We start from the raw sequence: 26,740 nt of genomic DNA on the forward strand, positions 1-26,740 counted from the left end.
GTCTAAAGACAGTACACAGAGCTTTAAAACAAATCACAGTGTTATAACTTTAGGAAGACGTTCTTCCCTTGTTTATCCATCCAACAAATATTTCAGCACCTCCTCTATGCCAGGCATTGTGCTAAATAAGGAAGTGGCAAACTATGGCTGGTAGACCCAAGCCAAGGGCCACCTGTTTCTGTAAATAAAGTTTTATTGACTCATTCATTTATGTGTTGTTTATGGCTGCAGAAGTGAATGAATGAATATAGCCACTCATTTATCAACCAACTTTTTCCCATTCATTCACCAAATTTTATTGAGTATCTACCATGTGTGCAGCCCTATGGACAAGACAAAAAAATAGTTCTTCAGTACTTTCTTAGAATGGGCAGAGAAAAGAGATGAATGCATCTCACTGTAATCCTTAATACTTCTCTTTGGGGCCCTGGTTTGTACTTGGACATGATTTGTTTAACTACCTTAAGAATCTTAAATGTTTGTGTTCCAATTGCTTTCAACTTACCTAAGTCACTCCTGACTCCCAAGAATAATTGCTGTGTGCCTGAGCATATAAGCATATAACGTTCCCAGTCGTTATTCATCGAACTTTCTATCTTGAGTGTCTCCTTTGTATGAATCCACATCACAGATACTTAAACAACAACAACAACAACAACAACAAACTGGTCCTCCCAATCTGGGGGAGGGGTAGGACACAAGTCAGCACACAAGTACAATACTGCATGTGAACAGAATGATGCTCTGGTTTACTTGCAGCTTGGAGGAAGGGTGCACAACTAGGAAGACTTCTTGGAGGAGGCCACATAGAATTGACTGTTTCTTTTTTTTTCTCCTTTTTTTTGGTACCGCGGATTGAACCCAGGGGCGTTTTACCATGGAGATACATCCCCAGCCTTTTTACTTTTTTTTGTTTTGGTTTGTTTTGTGTTAAGGTCTTGCTAAATTGCTTAGAGTCTTGCTAAATTTTCTGAGACTGGCTTTGAACTTGTGATCCTCCTCCCTCGGCTCCCAAGTTGCTGGGATTGCATGAGCCAAGGCATTTCACCTAAACTGACTCTTGAAGGAGCTAATTAGGCAATGAAGGGGACAGAGCAATGAACACATGGGAAGTCTAGAGGTGTTTAAAAATAGAGTGTTTTTTTTTTTTTAGGGATAGTAGAAATAAGGGCATTGACTCATCATCAAAGATATTTGTGCTTTGATGTAAAAATGTTTATTCACTTATTTATCTGTGGTGGGAATAAGCTGTGGTAGCCTGTCAGTCTTTTGAACCATCTGGTCAGCTCTTGGTTTGTGCAAGTTCTCACCAGTCCTAGGAGGACACGGACCTGCAGCCTTGATCTCTTGGGCAAGACGCATGGACTGGATGAGCTGGTCTGAGCATTGTGTCAAAAGGTGCTCTGATGGGAGAAGAGCAGCTACGGGTGCGCCAAGAACATTCCAAGCAGGTACGATTACTGGGTGGTTATGACACCCTTGACTCCTCCAGGCAGAAATGATCACCTGCTGGCTGCTCCTGCACGGCCCGCCCCTGCCTGGTGCCTGACCTTCCAGTCTTCCTAATAAATCTGCCTGAGCTTGCTTGCCTCTTCAGGTATCCAGAGGGGAGTTTGTCTGGAGACCCTTTGGGGATCAATGTCAAATGCTCAACAAAAGTTCTGTTAACTTAGGTCTGCAGCAGGCTGGAAAAGGAGAAGATTAAAGGAATAAAATATGCCCGCATGGTTTTGGAGAGCACTAACCAGCTGGCAGGCTGCTTTGTCATCTAAGGTGACCATAGGGTTGGCTGATAAATGAAAACAATTTTCTGTAACACGTGGGCTTTTAATCTTCCCAGTAGCCTGGAGGAGAAACGTTAGACATGATGACTGGAGCAGTTTTTACCGTGTCATATGGGGACCCAGTGATTTTTTTAGGGTGATACAAAGTATCTAGCAGAACCCAAGAGAGCAGATATTGATCAGCAACAAAGAAGAAACCCCCTCTCTGATCTGTCTTCCTCTTTTGGGTCCACTCCTCATTGATCTGCTTTATTCTTCCCTCCATGCAGCCTGCCATCTCTCCCTCTCTTGGGCTTCACATGCTCAGTTTCAGGCCCCAGCAATGATTGACTTACAACTGTTGGTCCTAGTTATAAATTCCCAGGGGAAAAAAAAATTACTAGAATCGGCCTCGTGGGTCCAGGTCTCTAACATTGCCCTCGGGAGGCAGGTAGGGCCACTTGGAGTATGTGGCTCCTGAGAGGCACATACTTGTCTATCTCAGAAGAGACTGTGGATTGTGCAGAGTTCTCCCAGATAGCTTCCAGGATCTCTGTGATCCATTAGACGTAGGTTCTTTGAGGGCACGCTTGTTTTGCATTGCAGGCTGGGAATCTGCTTGGAGGGTACAAATGGGTATTTCTGCTTTTCTAGAGGTTTACTTTATATTCTCACTGGGTGTTGAAGAGATGAGCACTCTGTACATAATGCTGCTCTCACTCCTGTATTACAGCGCACAACTTGGATGTCCTAGGAGGGTGCTGATAAGAGGCTATTATATCCAGGTTTAAACAAGGGCTTTGCAGAGGTATTACAGCTCATGAATGTAGCCTTGGTGGTCTGTGGTCCTTGCATTTCCAGACACTTCTTTGCTATTCTTCCAAGGCACTCTACTATCCACCTGCCTCTTATCAATGTTAGACTCTACTGCTCCTTGGTAGGGACCTCACCCTCCCTCTAGCAGGATTTTTGCAGTCTTGCCTTGATATCTTCCCAGTTCTATTTCCTATATTTGAGATACCTTCTATTTTCTTCCATGTCTCTAATGCATATTAAGTTCAAGTTCAAGGTCTACCAATGACCTTTCCCTAAGATGCCATCCTTCACTTCCATGTTTTAGAACTCATTCAATAGTCATTCACCCAATAGTTGTTTACTGAGAGCAGTGTTGGCCAGTTATATTAGTTTGCTAGGGCTGTTATTACAAACTTCCATGTGGCTTAAAAAACAGAAATTTATTTCCTTGCTGCACTGGAGGCTTAAACTCTAAGATCAAGGTATCTGCAAGTTTGATTTCTCTGGAGGTCTTTCCCAGACTTGCAGACAGCCTCCTCATTGTCTCTCCTCTTCGTGCACACATTCCTGGTGTTTCTTTGTGTGTCTACGTTTTTCTTCTTATAAGGACACCAGTCATATTGGATTAGGGTCCACCCTCTCAGCCTTATTCTAACTTAATCACCTCTTTAAAGGCTCTATCTCCAAATACAGTCACCTTCTGAGATATGAGGTTAGAGCTTCAACATATGAATGGGGAGGGGCACACAATTCTTCCCATAAGCCCAACACCATTGGATCATGGCTGGACTAGCCACGTGCCCATTCTTGTTGTCTTGATTGACAGCCTGGTGGGGAAAGACACATAGCAAAAACCATATTTATGACTAGATGTTTCATTGCCATTGGGGATGGTTCAAGAAGCAGAATACACAGTATGTGGAAAGGTCACAGAGCATTGGGGGGCAGGCCAGGAAATACCTGAGGAAAAATGAGTGAGGTCATCTAGGTGAAGAGGGAGGATTCAGTATGTTAGACAGACAGACAACATTTATGAATTCCAGTTAGCAAGGAAGAACATGACATATCCAAAGAATTAATGTTAAAGTGTCAGATCACACAGGATCTTACATCCTGACATCCTTACCTCAATGCTCACTGCACTCTGACTTTGAGTTAAAGCATCTTTGGTGAGGATGGGTGGGACGCTTGCTTGCTTCCCTATAGGCTCATTTGGTCAGAGGTCCTGTCTTCGACTCCTTTTGTATTTTTTCTTCACAGTATACAGCATAGATCTGGGCATATAGTAGGTAGCCAACAAATAAATTAAGTGGGTATAATGAGAAATGAGACTAATAGAAGCCCTCCTACTTGTCTAGATTAGGGGCTGACAAAAATCCTAGTGGGGGTTTCTCCAGGAGGCGCTGAGAGGTAAGGAGTTTCGGTACTATGATGCCACCTAGTGCTTCTTTTGATTACAACCACACAGGGAGCAGGGTGGTGACTCATCTTTCATAGTCTGGAAAATCGAAAATCCAACATCTGTCTTGTTTATTAGTATAAATGGATTTGTCCACCTGCTCCTCCTTTCACCCATTTTCCATCTAATTTGATGTCTATGTGGATCTCACTCCTATGAGATGAACATGTCACGTGTCTTTTCACCTCTTTGTATTGGAATCTTTCTGTCCCCACATCATAAAGAATGCTTTCAGGTATCAATCAGCGTCTAGAGTCCCTGAGTTCCCATAGTGCTTTCTCTTGGCATGACATGCACTAAAAGATGCCTCATATTGTGTTAGGACTAATTGTCAATCTCCTTTCTGCATTCCCTCAGTGTCAGATTGTGAATGCAAAGGTCAGAGACCTGCTTTAGTCAGCTGGTGGTTCCTATGATCAGCTTGGTGCCTGTCATTGTAGTGGGTTCCTTAAAAACAAGTTTGCTGTTTCACATTGCTGTCACCTTGGCAGGCCACCTGAAAGGATCCTTTAGGAGAGTCCTAGGAAATGAGGAGACACACAGCCCCACATTTGACACCAGTGCAAGATATGAGCCATGTACTTTGTGACAGCCACATTATACCCTGTTTGCCTACCAGGGATATAGTATCAGGTCATGAATGAGATGTCATTGTACGGATGTCAATTTTCCCTGAATTAAACAATTCAATGCAAATTCAACTAAAATTTGTCATGAGGAACTTCACAAACTTACTCAATTATTATGAAAGGATAAAGGTTGATGAAGAGCCCAAGCAATTTAACATAGAAATAGGAATGGGGGTGGTGGTGCTTGTCTTGAATCTGACACCATAGCAATAAAATGTGAGGAATGGGTGGCATTCATGTTTTATGGTGCTGGCACAGAAACCAACCAGGAACTCAGAACATACTCATGTTTATTTGGGAACTTTCCCAAACCGCATGGGAAACAATGGGTTGTTTGGTATTGGATGTTGGAAAATTTGCTCACTCCATGGAGAAAAATACAAGTGGACCCCTATTTCATGCCAAATACAAAGGTGAACTGCAGATGGACTGAGAATTGAGTATGAAAAGGTAAAATGATGCAGTTTATAGAATAAAATGATGAAGAATATCTTTATGACCCTGGAGTTGAGAAGGACAAAAATCACACTGAAAAATCACTTAAAAAGCAAAACAAATAAATGAATAATTAGGACAAAGGTCTACAGGATCAAAATTAAGGATTACTGTCCTATAAAAATAGAAAGGTGCTGGCATGGTGGTGCACACTGGTAATCCCAGAGACTCAGGAGGTTGAAGTAGGAGGATCGCAAGTGTGAGTCCAGGCTGGGTAACTCTGGGCAACCTGTTTCTAAGCAAAATAAATAAATAAAATAAAATAAAAGATCTGGGGATATAGCTCAGTGGTAGAATGATCCTGAGTTCAAATCCTAGTCCAAAAAAAAAAAAAAAAAAAGGACTGATAGAAAAGAAGGGCCATGAATAGGCAGTTCATTGAAGAAAACCTCAGTGGCCTATGAATTTAGGAAGAAATGTTCAATTTCACTGGTAGATAAAGTGAAAATGAAAGCAAAACGGACTGACATTCTTTCCATTATAGTGACCAAAACTAGAAATTGGCTTATTAGATGAGTTTGCAAAGCACTTGTTAGTGTCTGATACTTAGTAAACACTTTATTAGTGTCTATGAATAAATAAACTAGCACATACTGGCAAGGAGGGGAGTGTGGGTCAGAAACCCTTGTATGACACACGGGCATAGAATGTAGGGCAGTGATTCTGGTACTTGATTTAACAGTACTTGGTGCAGCTAAGTAATCAGGGCTCCCATTAGGCTAGTAGGCATCTTTGTGCAGCTGGAAAAAAGTGTCCACCTCTGAGCAGATGGATTTCAAAAGGTGCCCTCTCTAGATAGTCACAGCCTTCCATGTTTATGGATTGGGTGGAGAATGGAGAACAGAGTCTCTCTCTCTCTCTCTCTCTCTGTGTGTGTGTGTGTGTGTGTGTGTGTGTGTGTAACAGAAGTGGGATGGGCAGGACACATATTCCTCCAGTGAGACATGACTTGGATGAGAGTAGAGGTTATATTTAAAAATATATATATATATATATTTTAGTATTTTTGCAATCCATTGACACCTTGGCTGGATCTCTTCATACCAAGACACATCTGCCTATTCAAGAGTGATGGCCCCCTGCATCCCATGTGACTTCCGAATCCTTCTCCTAGGCATGTATTTCAGAGAAATTTGTTAACATGGGTCTATTAAATGGACCACAGACAAAATGTACATGGCTACATTGTTTGTGGTATTGGAGAGTTGGAGGCAGTTTTGCTAACATTTGGGGAATGGAAGTAAAATGTGGTAGATGCCACATCTGAAATGCTGTGAAGCATCAGAAGTGATGAACCAGGATTACCACACCAACTGCAACGAAGATAGACCCTTAGAAAGGATGTTGGGGGGGAAAAGAAGACAATGTTGACTGAAAAAAGTAGAATATAAAATGATCTTCCTGGGCACAGTGGTGCACACCTGTAATCCCAACAACAAGAGAAGCTAAGGCAGGAGGATGGAAATGTGACGACAGCCTCAGCAATTTAGCCAGACCCTGTCTCAAAATAAAAAATAAAAGAATAAAAGTGGCTGGGGGTGTGCCTCAGTGAGAGAGAGAGAGAGAGAGAGAGAGAGAGAGAGAGAGAGAGAGGTGTAGAGGAAAGGGGGAGAGGAAGGGAACAAAGATCTCTGAAGTCCAATACCATTTTTTAAAACCAAAACCAAACCAAACCAAACCAAACCAAAACAAAACAAAACCACTATCTATCTTCCTCTCTCCCTCCTTTCTACCTGGGGACCGAACCCAGCGTGCTCTACCACTGAGCTACATCCCCAACCTTTTCATTTTTTATTTTGAGACAGGGTCTCCCTATATTGCCCAGGCCATCCTCCTGTCTCAGCCTCCTGAGTCGCTGCGATTACAGGCTTGCACCACCGTCCCGGACGGCTTACATTTTTAAAAAATACACAACCAAGCACAGCAGCACGAATGTAGCTGGGGCTGAGGATGAGGCTTGGGAATAGGCATGGGGATAAAGAAGAAAAAAAATGAACAAAGCCAGAGAGGGGTCTCGCACATTTCATGAACGAAGGAATTTCCTTATTTCAACTCTCTGCACCTGAAGTGCCAATCAGGGGAGCCTTTCTCTTGGGAATCTCTAACTTCTGCACCTTCCAGGGCCTACTCCCAGACTCCGAGCTCCGCCCACTCATTTCCTTGGTTCCGCCCCATTCAGGAATATTTGCATGTTTCTTTGGGGAATACCTCCAGCCTCTGAGGCCCCTCCCCTTTGGAACGCCCGTTCTCCCCCTAGTGGGCGTGGCTGTTGCCAGGCAACGGGAGGACGCGCCGAGCGCCGGGTTTCAGCCCACGGCAGGCGATAGAGATAACGTGTCGCCCTTTCAGGCGCGGAGGGCGGTGCACAGCCCCTCCCCCAGACTCCGGCCCGTTTCTTCGGTCTCCACAGCAGCCTCTGAGGCCGCCCCCAGAGAGCGTCAGGATGGCAGAGGTCAGGCTCCCCTGTCTGTTGCCTCTCGCTCCACCTCTCCCTTCCATCTCTCCCGCTAGATGCCCTGCCGCATCCACTGATTCTGATCCTCTCCCATCAACATCCTATCCCCACCTGCACCCTCACTTCCCGGGCCTTTCTCCGTTGGCCTTTCTCTGGCCTCATCCCCTTCTGTCCTTCCCTCATGAGTTCCCAGACACACGACAAGCACCCACGCCTAGAGTTTGAACCATTAGGGTGATACAAATATTGAAGATGTCTCAAAGGAAACCTGGAAAAAAGCTTCACAGATACTCATTGTCACCTCTACTACTGACTCGTGTCCACTTGTCACATCCTGCTTTCCTATCATCATATGATCACCTGCAGTCACACATCTTCTGTGTTGTCATGGACCCCTGTGTTTATATTCTATAGCCTCCAATCACTCCCCCCTATTATAGTATATCCCCTCTTCAGCCTCACTGGTCAGGAGTCATTTCCACAGTCCTTCAACGACTCTCCTGCCTGTCCCATAGCCTTCTCATTTACAACCTCAACAGCCTTAAGACCCTGTCATCACTTGACACTCACAGTTTCCATCTGCCATGGTCCAATTCAAATTCTTCATTGCCCTGCCAGAGCCCTCTCCATGACATGGTCAGTTCCAGCCTGGACCAGCTACATGATTTTTGAGGCCAAGTGCAAAATGGAAACACAAAGCTTCTTGTTCAAAAATTAAGAATTTTACACTCTGACAGCAGAGCATTAACCAAGGATGGGGCTCTTCTGAGCACTGAACCTTTTGTACCTAAGTAGTTCTCACACCCATGAAGCCAGCCCTGGTTCTAGTTTCTCTTAGCACCAGCATGTTCCCACCTCAGTTGCTTTCCTTGTCTCCTCTTCACCCCTCAGCATTCCATCTCCTCCATGCCTAGCCTTCCTTTCTATTTTCTTTTCGCACTATTGGAGATTGAACCCAGCTGCGTGCATTTTACCTCCAAGCTACACTCTTGCTCCTCTTCCTTTCTCCCCTTTAAAAATATTTTGAGACAGGTTCTCTCTAAGTTGTCCAGGCTGGTCTTGAACTTGCGACCCTCCAGCTTCAGCCCCTCCAAGATGCTGAGATTATAGTCATGCACCACCATTCCCAGCCTCTGGTCTTCCTTTATTAATTCTGTTTTCTATGTTGAATGACTCTGAACTTTTTCCCATTTTCCTCACTCCTGGGCCCAATCACTATCATCTCCCTTTGACATCCCTGTTGCTATGGTCACATCACTTCTCCCCATCACCTATTCTCATCCACATCTCTTTGCTTCTCATTTCCTCCTCTTTGTCTTTCTAGTTTTCCTTTATATTTCCCATTGTGTGCTTTTGAGTGTTTCCTCCTTTTCTTCCTCACTGGTCATCTTGGTTCATTTCATTCTTCTTTATTCCCCATGAACAAGCCCCAGGTACCAATACCTGGATGTAATTGTTTCTCAGTTTTCCTTCCCTTTCATTATTTTTTCTCATTTCTTCTATTTTTCTTCGCTTCACCTTGGACAACTTTACCTAGTCTCTGCTTTTGCTATCTATTTCCATGCCAGTCTCTTCTACTATGCCTCTCTTTTCCTTTCCCTTCTTTCCACAAATTGGTACTCTAAGTGCCTAGAATAGTGCCTGGTACATACAAATGCTCAGGACAGGTGATGAATGAAGGAATGGGTACAGTTCCACTGATCAGTTCGCCTTGATACGGTGTTTCTGAAATACCATTATGCAGTGTAACAATGTATATGTCAGTTGTTTACTGGTCATAGCTACGAGATTGCTTTTATTTTTTCTTTTAATAATGGTATACTTTTTAATGTCAGTATGGAAAAAAACCTCTTTTGTTCCTAGAGGTTTTAAAAAATTTTTTCTTTCTTTGATATTTTCCCATTCCTGTGCTAAGAGCCAGGTGTACAGGGGAAACTTGGCCTGCAACAAATCACTGGGCTGCTGATCAAGTGTTGACATTAATTCCTTTTACAGGGATAGAACTGAGAACGTTGTCATGATAAATTTTTGTGTGTGCTCATGTTTAGCATCAACGAGGGGGAAGCATAGAGCAGTAATGGTACCATATTTCCTAAATATGATTTTTCCCTTCTTTGTGAAGTTGTTACATTGGTTTCTTTGTAATAATCTGCTTTTAGTCAGGAAGAAAAGCTCCATTAAACTTAATAGTTCACTTGTTATAGAAAATGTTGTAGATATGCTTGTGACTCTTTATCTGTTTTGATCTCTGAAGACTATGTTTTGCTTGCACAACATTATTAGGATTTAATTAATAGTACATGTGTTTTTAAAAATTAAAAATATGTAATTGGGCAAGACAGCTTTGTCAAAACAGAAGGTAAACTAGAATATCTACCTAAAATCTTCAAGGTGGGTTGGAAGTTTACTCTATTATTGGTTAGTTTCTTGGATCAGCAGCAGGGTGTTGAGGTTCAGTCCTTCTCAGCATAGACTACCAAAGTGTAATGTTGCAAGCACAAAAGTCTTGAGTGATTCTCTGTGGCCTACAGAACAATGCAACCCATGCTCCTTAGAATGCCACTCAGGCCTCCAGTCTGTACCTGACTCCCTAGTTAATCTTTTCCTTCCTTCTCCCAGTAATATCTTTTATACTTTAGCCAACTTAAATACTTGCTTGGCCAAAAAGTTTTGCTCCAAGTTCCTTCTGCTGGGATTGCCTTTTCTCTACATCCTTCTATGAAAATTCCTTCCTTTCTTCTAGGCCTGCTCAAATGCCACTTCCTTCATGAATTTTGCATTATTATTCATGGTGTGAGCAATTTTTTTTCTTATAGATTCTTATAGAACTTTGAATTCATTTTGTGGCAGGGATCAAATTCTATAGTTCCATTATCTGCTCAACATCCTCCACCAACTAGTCAAATGTAAATTTTCTGTGGATGGGCCATTTATTCTTTATGTTGATATCTTCTCCAGGCTCCGTTCCAGAACTTACCAATCAATATTTGCTGAATGAATGAATAAATATGTTAACCATATATTTTAACACTTATTATCATCTTGTACCTAGTAGGAAGTAGCTGCACGAGTTTGCTAGAGCAGCCACCACAAACTTGATGGCTTTAAACAGCAGAATTTTCTTTCGTTTCACAGTTCTCAGGGATAGAAGTCTAAAATAAGTCGTGGGCAAGGTTGTGCTCCCCTGGAGACCTTGAGTCTAATCCTGCCCAGCTTCTTTTTCATTTCTGGCAGGGGCTGACAGTCTTTAGTCCTCCTGAGATTGCATCAGCCCAATCATTCTTCATGTTTCCCCTGTGTGCATGTCTGTCCGTCTAGAATTTTTCTTTTAATAAGAACACTGAGTCTAATTGAATTAGGGCCCACCTTACTCCAGTATGATCTCATGTTAATTCATTTTCCTACATTACATGCATTTCATATAAATGCATCCCAGGATGAAAAAGTAGCTTTCACAACATGCAGTGTCAATTTTTCTGCCAGCCAGTGGATGAAGATCCTTCATTCAGAGATATAGAATAATCCATTAACAGTCATGGAGTAGCTGTTGCCTTCCCATTCTCATCTTTACTCCCCCCACCCCACCCGCTGCTCCCCCGCCACAGGACAAGGGTGAAAAACTGGTGATGGAAGAAACTGCATTTGAGGAAATCGAAAGAGATTTTCAGGAGGTTCTCAGTGAACTTTCAGGAGAAAAAGGTCTGGAAAAATTTAGGGTTGAATATGAGAGGCTTCATACCATCATGAAAAAGTCTTATGACAATGAGAAGCGTCTTATGGCCAAGTGCAGAGAGCTGAACGCAGAGATTGTGGTTAATTCCGCCAAGGTTGCCACTGCCCTGAAGCTCTCTCAGGACGATCAGACCACCATCGCTTCTCTGAAGAAGGTCAGTGATGTAGACATAGATGAACCTCAATTTAAAATATTATTCATTGTCTCGACAACTCAAGGACGGTGGCAAACGAATGACTAGGTAAAAATGAACGTGACCTCTGTATTCGCTTAATATATTCTAGGGAATAATGTTTATTCACAAAGAAAAAAATTAGTCTGGGTGAATTTCATCATGCAGAAAATAATGGAGAAGCTTTCTGACTTGGGTTTTGGGAAATAATGGGTTAGTAAAGGGACTTAGAGATAAGCAAATGCCATCTGAGAAGTTCCAAGATGTCTTGTTGGAGTAATGAGTAATGGCACATCTGATAGCTTGCTAAAGATATTTTTATATTTTTTAATTTTTCTTCCTATTCCAGGAGTGAATAGTTTGAGAACTCCTGGCTTCTCATTGCTTCCCCTTTGATCTCCCCAGTTCCTCAGAACAGGGATTCAGTCTTGGAGAACACTGAGGAAGAATGACTGTATTTTACACTACATATTTATTTCCAGTACTGAGGTGGAGCCTCTGTGGTGTGAGGCAAGGGCTCCGCCACTGAGCTAAGTCCCCAATGCTTTATGCTATATTTTTCATTCTTCGTTGTGTTGTAACATTTTGAAGGTAAAACATAAACATTCCCTGTTAATCTCAGGGAGACAACAGGTTGAAACATTAATAAAAAATTAAAACCCTAGTTATGAGAAATAGTTTCTCAATATTTTAGGTCATTTCCTTATTGCACAATCAGATGTCAACCAATTCAAATTAACTTCTAAGACCAGTACAGAATATGATTTATCTTTCTTAGAAACCACTCTTTTCCTTAGTATAATTTTTTTCTCAGTTGCCATTTTCTTCTTAACCTTATTGAAAAACTCAAAACAAGAAGGCTATAATTCATGCTATGACAGGAAAAACACTTTTCATTATAAATTTAAAAACTGAAAATTGAAGGCATGAATTGGTGATTAAAATCTAATTGGTGAAGCTGATTTGGATAAAACTTTATGTAATCATATTTTCACTTAAATATCCATTTGTTTTTGCCAAAAATAGTACATAGGGTTGCTACATAAGAACATATCCCACAAACTGATATCTTTGTTTTGAGTCACTGAATTATGTGCTGTGGTTACTCAAGAGTAATCTCTGTAATATAATAGTGAGCATGAATTTTATTAAGTTAAACCCTGTCTTCTACCCATTTTATTTGTTGTCAACATCAGAGTGGAATACTGTCACCTGAACTGTATAGGTTCTTGTCTCTCTAAAGGACCCACCATCTTGATAAAATTTTGCAAGAAAGTTAAGGCTGTTGCAGACACTGCTTATCCACTCAAATGGCTATAATTCACTTTTAAGTATATAGGATAATATTGCACTTTGCTTTTATAACAGTGAGGATGTTGAAGCCATAGGAGTCATTGTTTCATTCCGAACTATGGGGTTTGTTTTTTTTTTTCCTGCCAGTGTTTAATAATAAGACCTGGACTTGAGCTTCTGAGAATGGAAATTAGCAAGGTGGTCATGCACAATTTGGAAACAGTGAAGAATGGCATCCCTAGGAAGGGTTCTAAAGTCTATCTTGCCATCTGGGTACTCATTGGGACCTGAGAACCAAATGTATTTTATATTTGCAAATAGCAAGAGGTTCTATTCAATCTATCAATTTAGGTCTTGGATCCGTGATCATTCCTTATGTGATAAAGCTTATTGTTTTGGTAAATAAGCTGGATTTGGAAAGCACATAAACTTTCATTTTTAATATTCTGCAAACCTATCAACTTCTTTATTAGAAATAATCTTCCTAGGTAGATTGCAAAAACTTGTAGCCACACCCACCTACATAAGAAAAAAATACTCCTTGCCCGTCTCCCTCTTTAACTGTGCTATTCGTTGGCTTATGTTGAACCATTTGTAAGACAGTACAAACTTATGCATAATGTATAATGTATAATATTCTTTCCCCATAAATGACTACTATATTGTAATCATGATGTTATTTGATTTGCTGGTTAGTCTTGCATCTGGCATCAGTTTGGTTTTTCTCACTGATATCTTGTGGCCCATTCAGGAAATTGAAAAGGCCTGGAAGATGGTGGACTCAGCCTATGACAAAGAGCAGAAAGCCAAGGAGACGATTCTTGCTCTGAAAGAAGAAATAGTGAATCTTACCAAACTAGTTGAGCAAGGGTCTGGACTATCACTGGACCATGACAGCAAGTAGGTCAAAATCATCTTTAAAAAAATGTATTAGTACATTATATTATACATAATAGTGGGCTTCGTTTTGACATATTCGTACATGTACATAATAATAAAGATTTTCTTTTCTTTTTTCCAGTATTGGGAATTGAACCCTAGGGTACTTTTTCACTGAGTTACATCCTGGCACTTTTTTATTTTTATTCTAAGATCTCACTTAGTTTCCCACACTGTCCTTGAACTTGTGCTCTTCCTGCCTCAGCATTTTGAGATGCTGGGATTACAGCATGTGCCACTATGACCAGTTTCTTTGGCATCTTTAACCAAATCTAATGTTGCTCTCTTGGTTTCTTATGTTTTCTTGATGCGCTGGTCCAACTTTGATAGACAGTTTTAAGTAGAGGTGCTAGGGGAGGGGACAGGAAAAACAAACAGAAGATGTCATTACTGTCATGATAGATTTGATCTCATTCGAGCTTCTTCAGAGCAGCCAGTGAAGAGCAAGGTGAGGGAACTAATTTGGAGAGGAGGCTTTAAGGAGAATGGAAGAGGAAGAACACCGAAGAAACTATCCTGCCCAGGTTTTTACCTTCAACAATGTGTTCAGATGTTGCTGTCTCTCTGCATAAAAATCTTGGAATTGAGGTTTTGTTTCTGGAGAAGTGCTCGAGTATGGATTGAAAGGCTCCTTATTAAACATTTATGTTGTATCAAAAGATGTTGGTAAATAAGCGTCGTCAAATTACTGTGTTTTGAGTAGTTGTTTGATGACTGTCAGCTGCAAAAGTCTGCAGGCAAAGTTTTCCTCTAGTAAGAGCCGCTGAACTCCAGATTCATTCTCCTGCCGAGATCCTATCAGATACGGAACTTCCACTGGTGAAGTGGTAATTCTGCAGAAAGTCATTCCAAACCAGATGGAATGGTTTTTGAAACGTGGAGGTAACTGGTTTGCAATTCAAATTAATGAATGTTATCACAGACTCTCCAAAAAGCAGCATCATGAGTGATTCTTCAAATTTTGTCCTGGGGAACATTTTATCTGTGCCTCATTCCTTTGGGAGAAACAAATCTCTTTGGGTGAATGGAGAGGCAACTGACAATGCATATTATTGGCTCATGTTTATGCTTCACTTTAGACTTTATAGCTGTGATCATATCCCTCTGGAGGATAAATTAAAAAAATAATTTCCTAAGTTGACACCTCCCTAAGGTTAATTACAACAGTTGACAAGAGTAATATAGTCTTCTTGTAACAGATCTAAATAACACAGAGGTGTGGAAAGTATCATTCTCCCTACATTCCCACCCTAAATTCTTCAGAGATAATTGGTTCCCAGACTAGTGTCTGTTCTTCTGGTCTTCTATAAAATGCCTACAGAACACACACATACACATACACACTCATGGATAGACAGTGCATTTCCTAAAAATTAAAGAAGGGGTCATCTCCTATACATTATTTTTGGTACCTCTTTGTCCGGGCATAGAGGGCTTTCTGTTTACGTCTGCGTAGACTCCACTGGGGCCTATAGACGTTCCCAGGAAGATGGGCTCAGGATGATAGGAAGGAATCCTGAGCAGGTGGCATTTAGTCTGACTCCCATGTGCTTATTTTCAGTATTCGAGATTTAATAAAGTTCAAAGAAGAAGTGACAAAGGAGCGGGACCAGCTCTTGTCCGAAGTGGTGAAATTACGAGAGTCCTTAGCTGTCATCACCCAGAAGCATCAGGAAATGGAGCAAGTGAAGGACGATGCGGAGCAGACCATCAGTCAGGTGGGTTCTGCCAGCAGGATGAAGGAGAGCTCCCTTTCAGAGGACGTCCTGCCCTTCCGTCTCCCTTCCTGTCCTCTCCAAAGTCCCCCTTGTGCCTAAGTGAGGCATTCCTTGCTCTGCTTGTCTCCCTGGTTTGTTTTTTGAAGAACAGTTTTTCTTGATTTGCTTTTTCTCCAGGTTCTGTCTGAGAAGTCACCAAGGCACGACTCTGACTCTCTGCTTACAGTCGGAGCTCACCCAGGTGTCCCGGTGAAGGCCAGGGGCCACCGCATTGGGCATAGTAGTCCCCTCAGCCCTTCTTTATAGGAAAGCCACCTGGGTTCCTCTGATCACTCTCACCTGAAGTCAGAAGTCAAATAGATAATATGCAAGTGTAATCTCCAAGAGGAGAATATGAGACTTCTTTGAGTGTGAGATAAGAGAAAGGCTTTTCATAGAGTTTAGGCATCCAGATGAAATATTTTTCTTAAATATATATATTTTTAAGCTGTCAATGGATTCTTTGCTTTCTTTCTTTCTTTCTTTCTTTCTGGTGCTGAGGATCAAACCCACGGCCTCACACCTGCCATGTAAGTGCTGTGCCACTGAGCCACAAGCTAGGCCCCAGATGGAATCTTAATACTTGTTTAGCACTGTCCAGGATCATGTAAGACAGAAGTTCATATTTAGTGTAGCTGGTTACATATTTTTTTAGTCCCTATTGATGCAGATCTGGATGAATTCTTTCCATGTCCAACATCCCTAGAATACTGGGTTTCTATATTTAGTAGATTTTCTACCATCCTCTGGGGATCCGTTGCCCACCCGTGGTCTTTGGTGGCAAGACTCCGATGAATGATGCAGAATATTCCTGAAAGTTGGAACTTTAGGGCTCAAGGATGACCGTCTACCACAGAAAAGCTACTGCTAAGTGATTGCCCCGATTGCCTGGGAGAAGGGGGACCGTGGCTATTGAGACCCGCCCTGGTGATTGGGTCTTCTCTTTGCTCCTTGTCCTTTGTGCCCCCTCCCCCAACCCCCTAGTTCCAACAAGAAATCCAGCATCGTCAGAATGAAGCTTCCCGGGAGTCTCGGAAGAAGGAAAAACTTGAGAAAGAGCTCAAGCAGATTCAGACAGACATGGACAGCAGGCAGTCGGAGATCAAGGCCCTGCAGCAGTACGTGCAGAAGAGCAAGGAGGAGCTTCAGCGGCTGGAGCAGCAGCTGAAGGAGCAGAAGGTGAGCCGAGTGCACTGTCCCCCCCACCCTTAGTATCCCCCACCCACTACCCCCGACCCTGGTGCCTCCCTTTCCTACCCGTTTTGCATTTTGGGTTGTCTTGGAAAACAGCCAACATTTTTCTCTGCTGATGGTGGCAGCACATCACTTTGTAGTTGGGTGTTTGAATGGTTCTTCCTGGTAGTTATGTACTCCTCCCCCTTCCCAGCTCCGATAAGTTGGTGAGTTCTTTTTAACCTTTTATTGATGTATGATGTACACATTAAAAAGTGGATACGTCACAAGTGTGCAACTTAATACATTTTCACCACTTGAACACATTGTTCACCTGCACCCACCCCAGGAAGCAGAACATTTCCAGCTCCCAGAAGCCCCGCCCCCCGCACCGTCCTCTCTCAGTCACTTTCCTCTCCAAAGGTCACCTCTGTCCTAAATTCTAAGCAGACATTAGTTTTGCCTGTCTTTGTGCTTCACAGAAACAAGATAGATACTGGATGTATTCTTTGGCGTCTAACTGCTGTTTTATTCTGTTGATTATAGAGTTGATCATGTAATTGCCATGAATTTATAGACCTGCAGTGTCTAGTGTGGTAGCCATTAAGCCACCTGTGGTTACTTACATTTACTAAATCTAAGTGAAATTAAAAATTCAGTTCCTCAGATGCACTAGTACAGTTTTCAGGTACCCAATAGCTACATTGGGTTAGTAGATACTGTCTTGGTGAAGATAGAGAACATGACATCATTGCAGAAAACCCTCTTGAACAGAGTTCAGGAAACCATTTGCTCTTTAAAAAAAAAAATTAATTGTAGTTGAACACAATATCTTTATTTTTATTTATTTATTTTTATGTGATGCTGAGGCCTCGCACATGCTAGGCAAACGCTCTACTGCTGAGCCACAACCCTAGCCCACCATTTGCTCTCATTGATGTACTGTATTCCATTATGTGAACAAAACATTTTTTATTCTTAATGGGTTCATTTTTACGTTTCAAGTTTAGAAAACCATACTCACTCCTTGTTATATTAAATATTGTATTATTTTAAATATTTCTTCTTTTATAGCCACTTAAGGTAACACAGATATTGGCAATTTTATGTCTTTTCTCATTTTCTTTATTATTATTATTTTTTTCAATGCTGGTGATGAAATTCAGGGCTTTGTATATGCTAGGCAAGTGCTCTGCCAATATGTTATGTCCCTAGCCGCTTTTTTCATTTATGAAACAAGCAGTTTATAGAATTAAATCTTTTCTTAAAAACATTTTCCCTCAGAAAATTTGTATCTAAAAAATTGTAAAGCCACAGAACACATTTCTACTTAAAAAAATAAAATAAAGTCAGAATACATTTCTTTGTCAGTCGCTTTATTAATTTTTCATAAAGCCAGAATTCAAATAGATAATACACAATGTGCAGTCTCCAGGAGAAAAATCAGGAAACTTCTTTGAACATGAATATTAAGAGAAAGCCTTTTGGAAATCAGAATAAAACTGCAGTGCTTTGCATAGCAGTATCTAGTATGCATGTAAACTTTTCATTTTTAGCCTAGCTGGTTACATTTTGTTTAATGCCTGTTGATGGGACTTGATTGGATACTTTTGTTTGTTTGTTTTTCTTTCACATTTTTTATTGGTGTGTTGCAGTTGTACATAATGATGGGATTTGTTGTTACATATTGGCACAAACAACACAATATAACAATATAATTTGGCTAATATCACTCCCTAGCACTTTCCCCTCCTTCTTCTTCTCCCACCTCCCTTTCTTCTACTGATCTCCCCTTGATTTTCATGAGATTCCCACTCCCTCACTTTTCTTTTCCTTTTTCCTCTCTAGCTTCCACATATGAAAGATAACACGCAACCCTTGACCTTCTGTTTGGCTTATTTTGATTTAACACAATGGTCTCAAGTTTCATCCATTTTCTTGCAAATGACATGACTTCCTTTTTCTTTACAACTGAATAAAACTCCATTGTGTATATATACCCCACTTTCTTTATCCATTCATCTGTTGATTGGATGAATTCTTTCTGTGTTCAATTGCTGCATACATGGGAGTTATATTTGGAAGAAGATCTTAACTCTTTCTTTCTCTCTCTCTTTTCTTCCTTTTCCTTCAGCTCATTTGCTATCTCTCTACCTCCCTTATATTCCTGCAATAGAAGAACTTCCTAAGATGTAGTTCTTTGTTTTGATAAATCCATGTCTGCTCAGAATGATCAAGGTAGGGACGAGGGATATCCGGCTGACACTGAAATCAGGTAGATACGAATCACTTCACTCTGTTCCACGGTTTTGGCTTAAGTTGGATTAGAGGGGAGTTGTCTCTGTGTTGGTGGTGGACGAGTCTGCTCATGAGAACGTTGGAGGCATGTCAAAGCAGGATTCATTCGCTTCTGGAGATGCAGCTTCTGAGCCCCAGAGCTGATAAAACTCGTTTGAATCCCTAGCTCATTTGCAATGATTATAGCAATTGTTGCGTATGCAAAGCCTGCCAAATGGCAAACAGGCATTAAAATATTTATCCACCACCTGTGAACAAGACTTCCCTAGGCTCTCAGGAAAAAAATCATGCTCACTGTGTTGTTATTCATTAGAAGGCATCATTTTCCTCGGCCATTTAACATTCATCATATTTGAGTGTGTTTGTGTTTTCATCTGGGATAAAGAACAATTTCTACGAAGACAAATAAGTTCGATTGCTGTTATCTTCCCAGGAGGTTTGTGGGGCCTCCCGCGTGTATATGCAGACACTGTAATCAGATTAAAAAGCATTAACCAGCTCGTTCTGTTTCTTTCAGATACTGAATGAGAGAGCTGCAAAGGAACTGGAGCAGTTCCAGATGAGAAATGCTAAACTTCAGCAAGAGAACGAGCAACACACTTTGGCTTGTGAGCAGCTGTCCCAGGAGAACCAGCAGAAGGCCTTAGAGCTCAAAGTAAATGCTAAGTGACATGTCTGTTCCCTAGCAGGAACCTTCTTTACCTGCAGCACAGGTTTCCCTTTGCACTTGGAGCCTTGGGTCGGATAAACTGTTAGCTTTGCCAAGGGCCCCAGGACATCGGAAGCAGGTGTGAGCCTATGGTGATTGCTTTATGCCTGGAAGCAGACAGTTTGATAACTCCCATTCTTACTTATAAAATTGCAAACCTGATTATTGGTCATATGGTTATGCAAATGTTTTCCAAAGCAAGCTCAGATGTTCATCTCAGTAATGAGCCTCACAAGTAACCAGTTGCTGAGAGCTAGAAACCATTCACATCCGTGAGTGGAAAAGAATTCAGATTATATTTTACGATTTGTTCTGGAGAGGTGGAGTGGGAGGGCTGGGGCCTGGACAGGCACTATTGGGTATTTATATCTGGGATTGGGGAATCATGATTTTTACTACTAATATATATTTCAATACAGTTTCCTGTTTTCCTTTCCCTCATTGAAGAATGCTTGCAAATTAGATTTGGATAGCATTTTTATACTCGAATACATATTGCATGCCTTTGTAATTAACAGAGCAGCCTTATGTTTAATTCTGAAAAAAAAAATTCAGATTCCTTATTTGGTTATATTAGCATACTGGGCATAAAATGAGTAGCCTATCAAGAACAATCTATAGATATGAGCAGTAAGCCGTAACATCTTTGAATTATGGTTTCTTTTGAGAATCTGATGAAAGTACACATGTGTGCATACATGCATACACACACACACACACACCCACCCACACACACACACACACACACTTATTTGCATCCTGAATTTCATTTTGCATGCATGCTAGAAATATGAAAGGTCTCTAGGATTTTTCAGAAGTCTAACTGTGGGGTCTGGATTAATAACCATTGAAATGGAAAAATCTTAGAATTAAAGGGACTTAAGGTCAACGAACTTGAACCCTCTAGGGGTCTAAGGTTGTGCAACATTTAAAGCAGTCCAGAGTGGGTTGACTTGAAACCAATTCTTTATGAGAATGTGGTATGTGAGGCAGAAATGAAGTGACCATGTTAGTCAGAATACTCTATTGGCCTCTGTGGGAAAATTAAAGGAAAAAATACGTATGCCATTAATTTTCTCCTTTGATAAGGTGAATGGGACATCTTGACAGATGGACTATTTCTATTATCAGATCCTAAACCTAATGGGATCTGATAACACCTAATGGGATTAGGTATCTAGTAATACCCCAAGGATAACATACACAGCTCATTTCAGGCTTTTCATTGTCAAGAGCCAAGATAATTGCTCATCATTGTTTGCAGAAGAATCCCCAACTCTTTCCTAGCCATTTCTAATAGAAAAAGAAAAATTTTAAAGTGAATTTAATTTAAAATGTAAAAATCCATAAAACTTGAGGTCCATAAACAAAAAATATGGAGATTTCCCTTGCTAGGATTTTTTTTTCCCTACCTTTTTCCCCATGATGTAGATTTGTGTCTGTATGCTGTTGCATGCGTCTGTCTGTATGCCCACAGACTGGCCTATTATGAGGAAGAAAGACCCCTCCTCTAGTGGATCTGATTGGGCTGAGTGAACTCCATGGATCCAAAGGAATGTGTCTAAATATTTTATAGCATGTTAATGACCTTCTCGGAGAGACTACTTTGTAAATCCATGAAAATTGCTCGTCAAATACAGCCTCGATATGCAAAATTCATATATTTGTGACACGCATGGTTCAGCATTCTCCTCTTATTTGATTGCGCAATTAGATGGTAACTGACAGCACCAGATTTTATCTGCCTTTTCATTGTTTTTATTTTATATGGCCACATATTTTGTTGAGAAAAAAGAACTTTCACTTTCTCTCAAACTCCAGCAGCGTGTGTTTTAATATGGTCCCATAGAAAAAGCCGGCACTCACACTGGAAGACCTTCTCTGATTGGTTCTGCCCCCATTCAGCTGCTGGCCCTTTATGGACTTTGTGTCCTAGTTGATTTCTCTCTCACTAATGACAGGCCAAAGAGGAAGAAGTCCATCAGATGCGCCTTGACATAGGGAAGCTCAACAAAGTCAGAGAACAAATCCATAAGAAATTGCACCAGATCGAAGAGCAAAAGGCAGAAGTAGAACAGCACAAAGAAACCCTAAAGAATCAGATCCTGGGATTAGAGAGAGGTAAACCATCTTGTGCTTTGGCTTATTAACGTACATCTCACTAGGACCTGATGGCATCGCACAGCCCAGGGCTCTGTGCATACAAACACAAACCATGCCAATTGAAATCAAGGCAACGAACTGGCAACCAGCAATAAGAAGGAGCCGTCATTCTGAATACCTTTAACTCTCTTACCTTAATAAATTCTTCCACAGGTTCTATTGTCCCAGTGTAAAAACAGCCCAAAATATTATTCAGCACTTTTCAGTTCTGTCCTTGAAGGATAGGAGATACGTTAAAATCAATGTCCTTCATTAACAGTATCTGGGACAATATTGTAGATAGCACTCAGCACATAGTAAGTACTTATTAAATGTCATGTGTTATCATCTGGATGAATGACTATTTTCTGATAAGAATGTAATTACTAATATGGTGTCCTGCTCAAGTTTGGTATGGCAGAAACAGCAGTGGACTTGGGGACAGAGGCTCGGTATGAATTCTGACCATGTGAAACAGGAACACTGTGTCTTGCTGACCTCTCATGGGCTCTGAATGAGTTAACATACATAAAATCATAGAAGTCTACAATGCCCCATTGGGGTAAGATCTAAATCTCCAGTTAAGATTACTGGAAATATTTATCATTTAAGTCTTTGAGAAGTATAGATATTTTTCCTTCTAAAACATTAGGAAATAATCTTTTATTGAGTTGGTGGAGTTGTGGATTATCTTCATTTCTCCATTCGTCCATTCAATAAATTGAATGCAGGCTGTGGCAGGCTTTCGGTGAGAGAGAGCATCTGCCCTCAGGGTACCTATGGTCCAGCACAATTATGCAGTCTAATGTCTTTGGTGACAAGAAGAAAAATGGAACTGTTAGAGCACATGACTGGCTGAGTGACCATCAGAACACTCCCACATTTCCATTTCTGTTTTTTATTTTTGGTACTGGGGAATTGAACTCAGGGGCACTCAACCACTGAGCCATATCCCCAGCTCTATTTTGTATTTTATTTAAAGACAGGGTCTCACTGAGTTGCTAAGTGCCTTGGCTGTTGCTGAGGCTGGCTTTGAACTCATGATCCTCCTGCCTCATCTCCTGAGCTGCTGGGATTACAAGTTTGCGCCACTGTGCCTGGCTCCATTTCAGTATTTTTGCTTACAATAGTTCTGCACTTTGAGAACAAAACCTGTCTTTCATCCTGAAGTCATATTTATAAAAGTTGTCACGTTCTCTTCTATGGTGATTTCATAGATATTAACAGTGTCATTTCTTTTCAGGGACTTTTTTTTTTCCTTCTTTTTTTTTTTGAGACCAAGTCCCGCTATGTTGCCCAGGCTGGTCTTGACCTTCTGGGCTGAAGTGATCCCACCCCAGCCTCTTAAGCAGTTAGGACTACAAGTGTGCACCACCGAGTCCTGTGAGATCTCTTTCTTTTGATGCACCTGACCAAAGAGTGGCATTGCAGGCTGAAAATGTAGCTTGGTGGTTGAGCGCTTGCCTAGCATGTGCGAGACCCTGGGTTTCATCCCTAGTACCCCAAAAACAAAAGCAGCATTGAGCATAATGGTTAGAACCATGGGTCCTCCCTGTGTTAGGATTTTCTCCCACAATGAACTGAAAAACTACTAGAACTAACATAGGAGTTCAGTAGGGTGGCAGGTTATAAGCTATGTAGATACCAACAATTGTTTTTTTTTAATGTCAAAAAATCAGAATATATGATAGAAAATCCCCTTCCCCAATAGAAACTAGAGCAATAAAATATCTGAGTAAAATTACCAAGATACCTGCATGATCTATGTATAAAAGCTACAGAATTCTACTGGGGGGCGGTATTAAAGAAGCCTTGAAAAATGGAGAGATATACCGAGTTTCCGGATAAGAATACTTAACATGATAAAGATATGAATCTATCCAAATCCATCCATGCATTTAATACTTTCAGTATTAAATTTCAATGAGTTATGTTACGTGGAACTTGAAAACATTCCAGAGTTACTCCAGAAAAACAAATGTTGACAATAGCTATAGATTTCTGGAAACCAAGAATGACAAGGGAACACAACTTTAAAGTATCATATTACCATTTAAATCTTTGAGAAATGTGGATATTGAAATGTATTATGATATTATAAAGCTTCCATGATCAATTATTTTTTCAATGGAAAAAATTGGTGGAAAGGCCAGAAAATACCCCAAAGTATTATCAGAGATAAGGTCGTATTTTGTACTAATCATACCATATGGATTACTTTGAAAATGTATGCATGGCAAAAAGCTACTTTTTGGGAAAAAAAAGTTAATACCAGATGTTGAGACCATAAAAACCAAGATGAGAGATTCAGTGAAATAAAAATTTCTGTTTAGCCAGGCACAGGGGTGCATGGCTCTGGATTTAATCCCTGGTACCAAAAAGAAAAGAAAAGAAGAAAATTAAAAAAAAATCACTTTAGCAAAAGACTGTATAAATAAAGGCAAATTGGACAAAACATTGTCAAAGCATTTATATCTTTATTGTATATAAAGAGCTCTTAAAATCCATAGAAAGATAAGCAATTTCATGAGAAAAAACTGTTAGAGAAAATGTGGGAAATAAGAAAAAACAGAAATATAAACAAGTAGTTATTAAATGTGAAAAAATGATCAACTTTAGTGTCCATCACAGAAATGCAAATGTAAGTGAAATACTGACATACTAGTTTTTTTTTTTTTTTTTTTTTTTTTGACTGTGGATTGAGCCCTGGGGTACTTAACCACTGAGCTAGGTCTTTAATTTTTTTAGTTTGAGGCAGGGTCTCAATAAATTGCTTATCTTGCTAAGTTGCTGAGGCTTGCCTCAAATTTGCAATCCTCCTGCCTCAGACTCCCAGATCTCTGGGATTATAGGTGTGACTCACTGTGCCTGACAACATACTGGTTTTAAAAACAATCTATCACACTGTCAAGGGTCAAAGAGAATGGTAATACCTAGTGGTGGTTAGGTGTCTATTTAAATTGCTATTAATTTTCTAGAAGAAATTTGGCAGTCAGAGAGAAATATCTTAAAAAAAAAAAAAAATCCAAGGGCTAGGGTTATAGCTCAGTGGTAGAGTGCTTGCCTAGCATGTATCAGGACTGGGTTCCGATCCTTAGCACCACATATAACTAAATAAAATAAAGGTACTGTGTCCATCTACAGATAAAAAAGAAATTAAAAAAAAAATCCAGGACTTCCTCCATTAGAGGAGCAAATGAATAAGAACTTTAACAAGGTCATGGGGGCTTGGCAAAATAAATTATGCATTTTATTATGTAATGAAAAACCATGGAGTTATTAAAAAGTGTAATGCATGTGTACAATAAAGAAAGGCATTTAGCTTATATTTGTTAATTATAAAAGCAAACTACAAAATAACATGTCTAGTATGGTTCCCTTTCAGCGTGTGTGTGTTTGTATATTTGTTTATATTTACATGCATATTTTCATAGGAAAAAGTGAAATTCCAAAATCTTAAGTAGATTCTGGTTGAATTATATTTTTTTTCCCTTTTGTTTATCTGTTTTTCTACTTACTGATGTCATAAAAACGATTTAAAGAGCAAGGACTTTTTGAAGTCAGAGAAGCCAAGCTTCTCATCTTAACCCTGTCACCTCTTGGCTGAGAATCTTCTCATCTGGCTTAATCTGTCTAAGCCTCAATTTTTTTTTTCTTTTTAGTGTGTGTGGGGGGATGACTCCTCACCGAGTTAAAATGAAGATCACATATCACTCAACTAATAGTGGTTTTATAGCTACAGACAAACACATAAAGCAGTTTTTGTACGACTTTGGCAGATTCTCTCTTAAGCTGACCCTGCATTTATTATTATTTTTCTCCCTGGCGATTTAGAGGTGGAGGCTTCAAAGAAACAAGCAGAACTTGATAAGAAAGCCATGGATGAGCTTCTGAGAGAGAGGGAAATACTAAATAAGGTGAGTTTGTTACAGTAACAATGGCCAATAAATGTCTTTCTTTAGTGCTATTATATCTGCCTGCAACCAGTTGAATGGGGAAAGAAAACTCTGAGGCAAACAAAGGTAGATTAGACTAAATAATAGTGCTCAATTTCCCCCTAAGCAGCTGCTCACAGTCTACCGTTCTCTGGCCCTGAATGGAAACTGCATTATCAGGGGAGAGCACAAAGGGACTTTGGAGAATTAGCATATAAACCAGCGGGGATTTCAGAGTGTTTTGCAGATTCTGTTTTCATTACTGGTGTGTTATTTGGTATCTTAAGCCGTTGATCAAAATTTCTGAGTTTAATATCTATAATCTACAATTTAGGCTAATCCAAAAATTATAAGTGCAAGGACTAATTAGATTTTTACTTTGAAGGCTTAGGGATGAAAATGGCAGACAGTTACAGAAAAAGTCTAACCTCTCCTCTGTCGATCCCTGCTGGATTGTTGTAGGTTTTTGTTTGGGGGCCTTGTCCCTCCGGTCTCTTGAGGTTGTTGTAGAGGTCCAGAGCTGAGGGGTTGGGGAAGCCTAAAGACCTGGAGGCTCGCCATTGAAGGCAGGGCCCTCTCTTCCTTCCTTCCAGAGGAGTTCACTGACAGTCATTTAGATGGACTACTTTCAAGGATTTAGGGCAAACTTTCCTGCCCAAGGGTTTCCTGGGAAGCCACAGGTGTGCAGGGGTGACCAGGACAGTGGGATCTCATCACAGTAGAAGTAGCCTTTGTTCACTCTGACTTGAATCATTCCTTTCCTTTAGGTTTCCCAGAATTGAATAAATGTAGTGCTAGGCACTCATTAAGAAAATCATTCAAATTCTTTCCCCCTATAATCCTGGAAATTATTCCGTTAAGCTATATATGTATACATATTAATCATACTATTGGATTTAGATTTTTAAATTAATTATTTTTGTTTTTGGTACTGAGGATTGCACTTCCTGGGTGCTTTACCACTGAGCTACCTCATCAGTCCTTTTTATTTTT

General features: G+C 40.5%; 1 protein-coding gene across 1 annotated transcript in view; it reads left to right on the top strand.

Annotated features, from left to right (window-relative positions):
• Nucleotides 1-1,406: 1,406 nt before the first annotated feature.
• Cfap58 (cilia and flagella associated protein 58) overlaps nt 1,407-26,740 on the top strand; it is a 99,453-nt gene continuing 74,119 nt past the window's right edge. The window contains exons 1-9 of the mRNA XM_076834354.1: nt 1,407-1,451; nt 7,399-7,593; nt 11,202-11,483; nt 13,546-13,694; nt 15,295-15,451; nt 16,475-16,669; nt 19,479-19,616; nt 21,632-21,791; nt 25,647-25,729. Coding sequence (XP_076690469.1) covers nt 1,407-1,451; nt 7,399-7,593; nt 11,202-11,483; nt 13,546-13,694; nt 15,295-15,451; nt 16,475-16,669; nt 19,479-19,616; nt 21,632-21,791; nt 25,647-25,729 — 1,404 coding nt within the window. The remainder of the gene's footprint in view (nt 1,452-7,398; nt 7,594-11,201; nt 11,484-13,545; nt 13,695-15,294; nt 15,452-16,474; nt 16,670-19,478; nt 19,617-21,631; nt 21,792-25,646; nt 25,730-26,740) is intronic.

This window comes from Callospermophilus lateralis, chromosome 15 (assembly GCF_048772815.1).
Source record: "Callospermophilus lateralis isolate mCalLat2 chromosome 15, mCalLat2.hap1, whole genome shotgun sequence".
Classification (NCBI taxonomy): Eukaryota; Metazoa; Chordata; class Mammalia; order Rodentia; family Sciuridae; genus Callospermophilus; species Callospermophilus lateralis.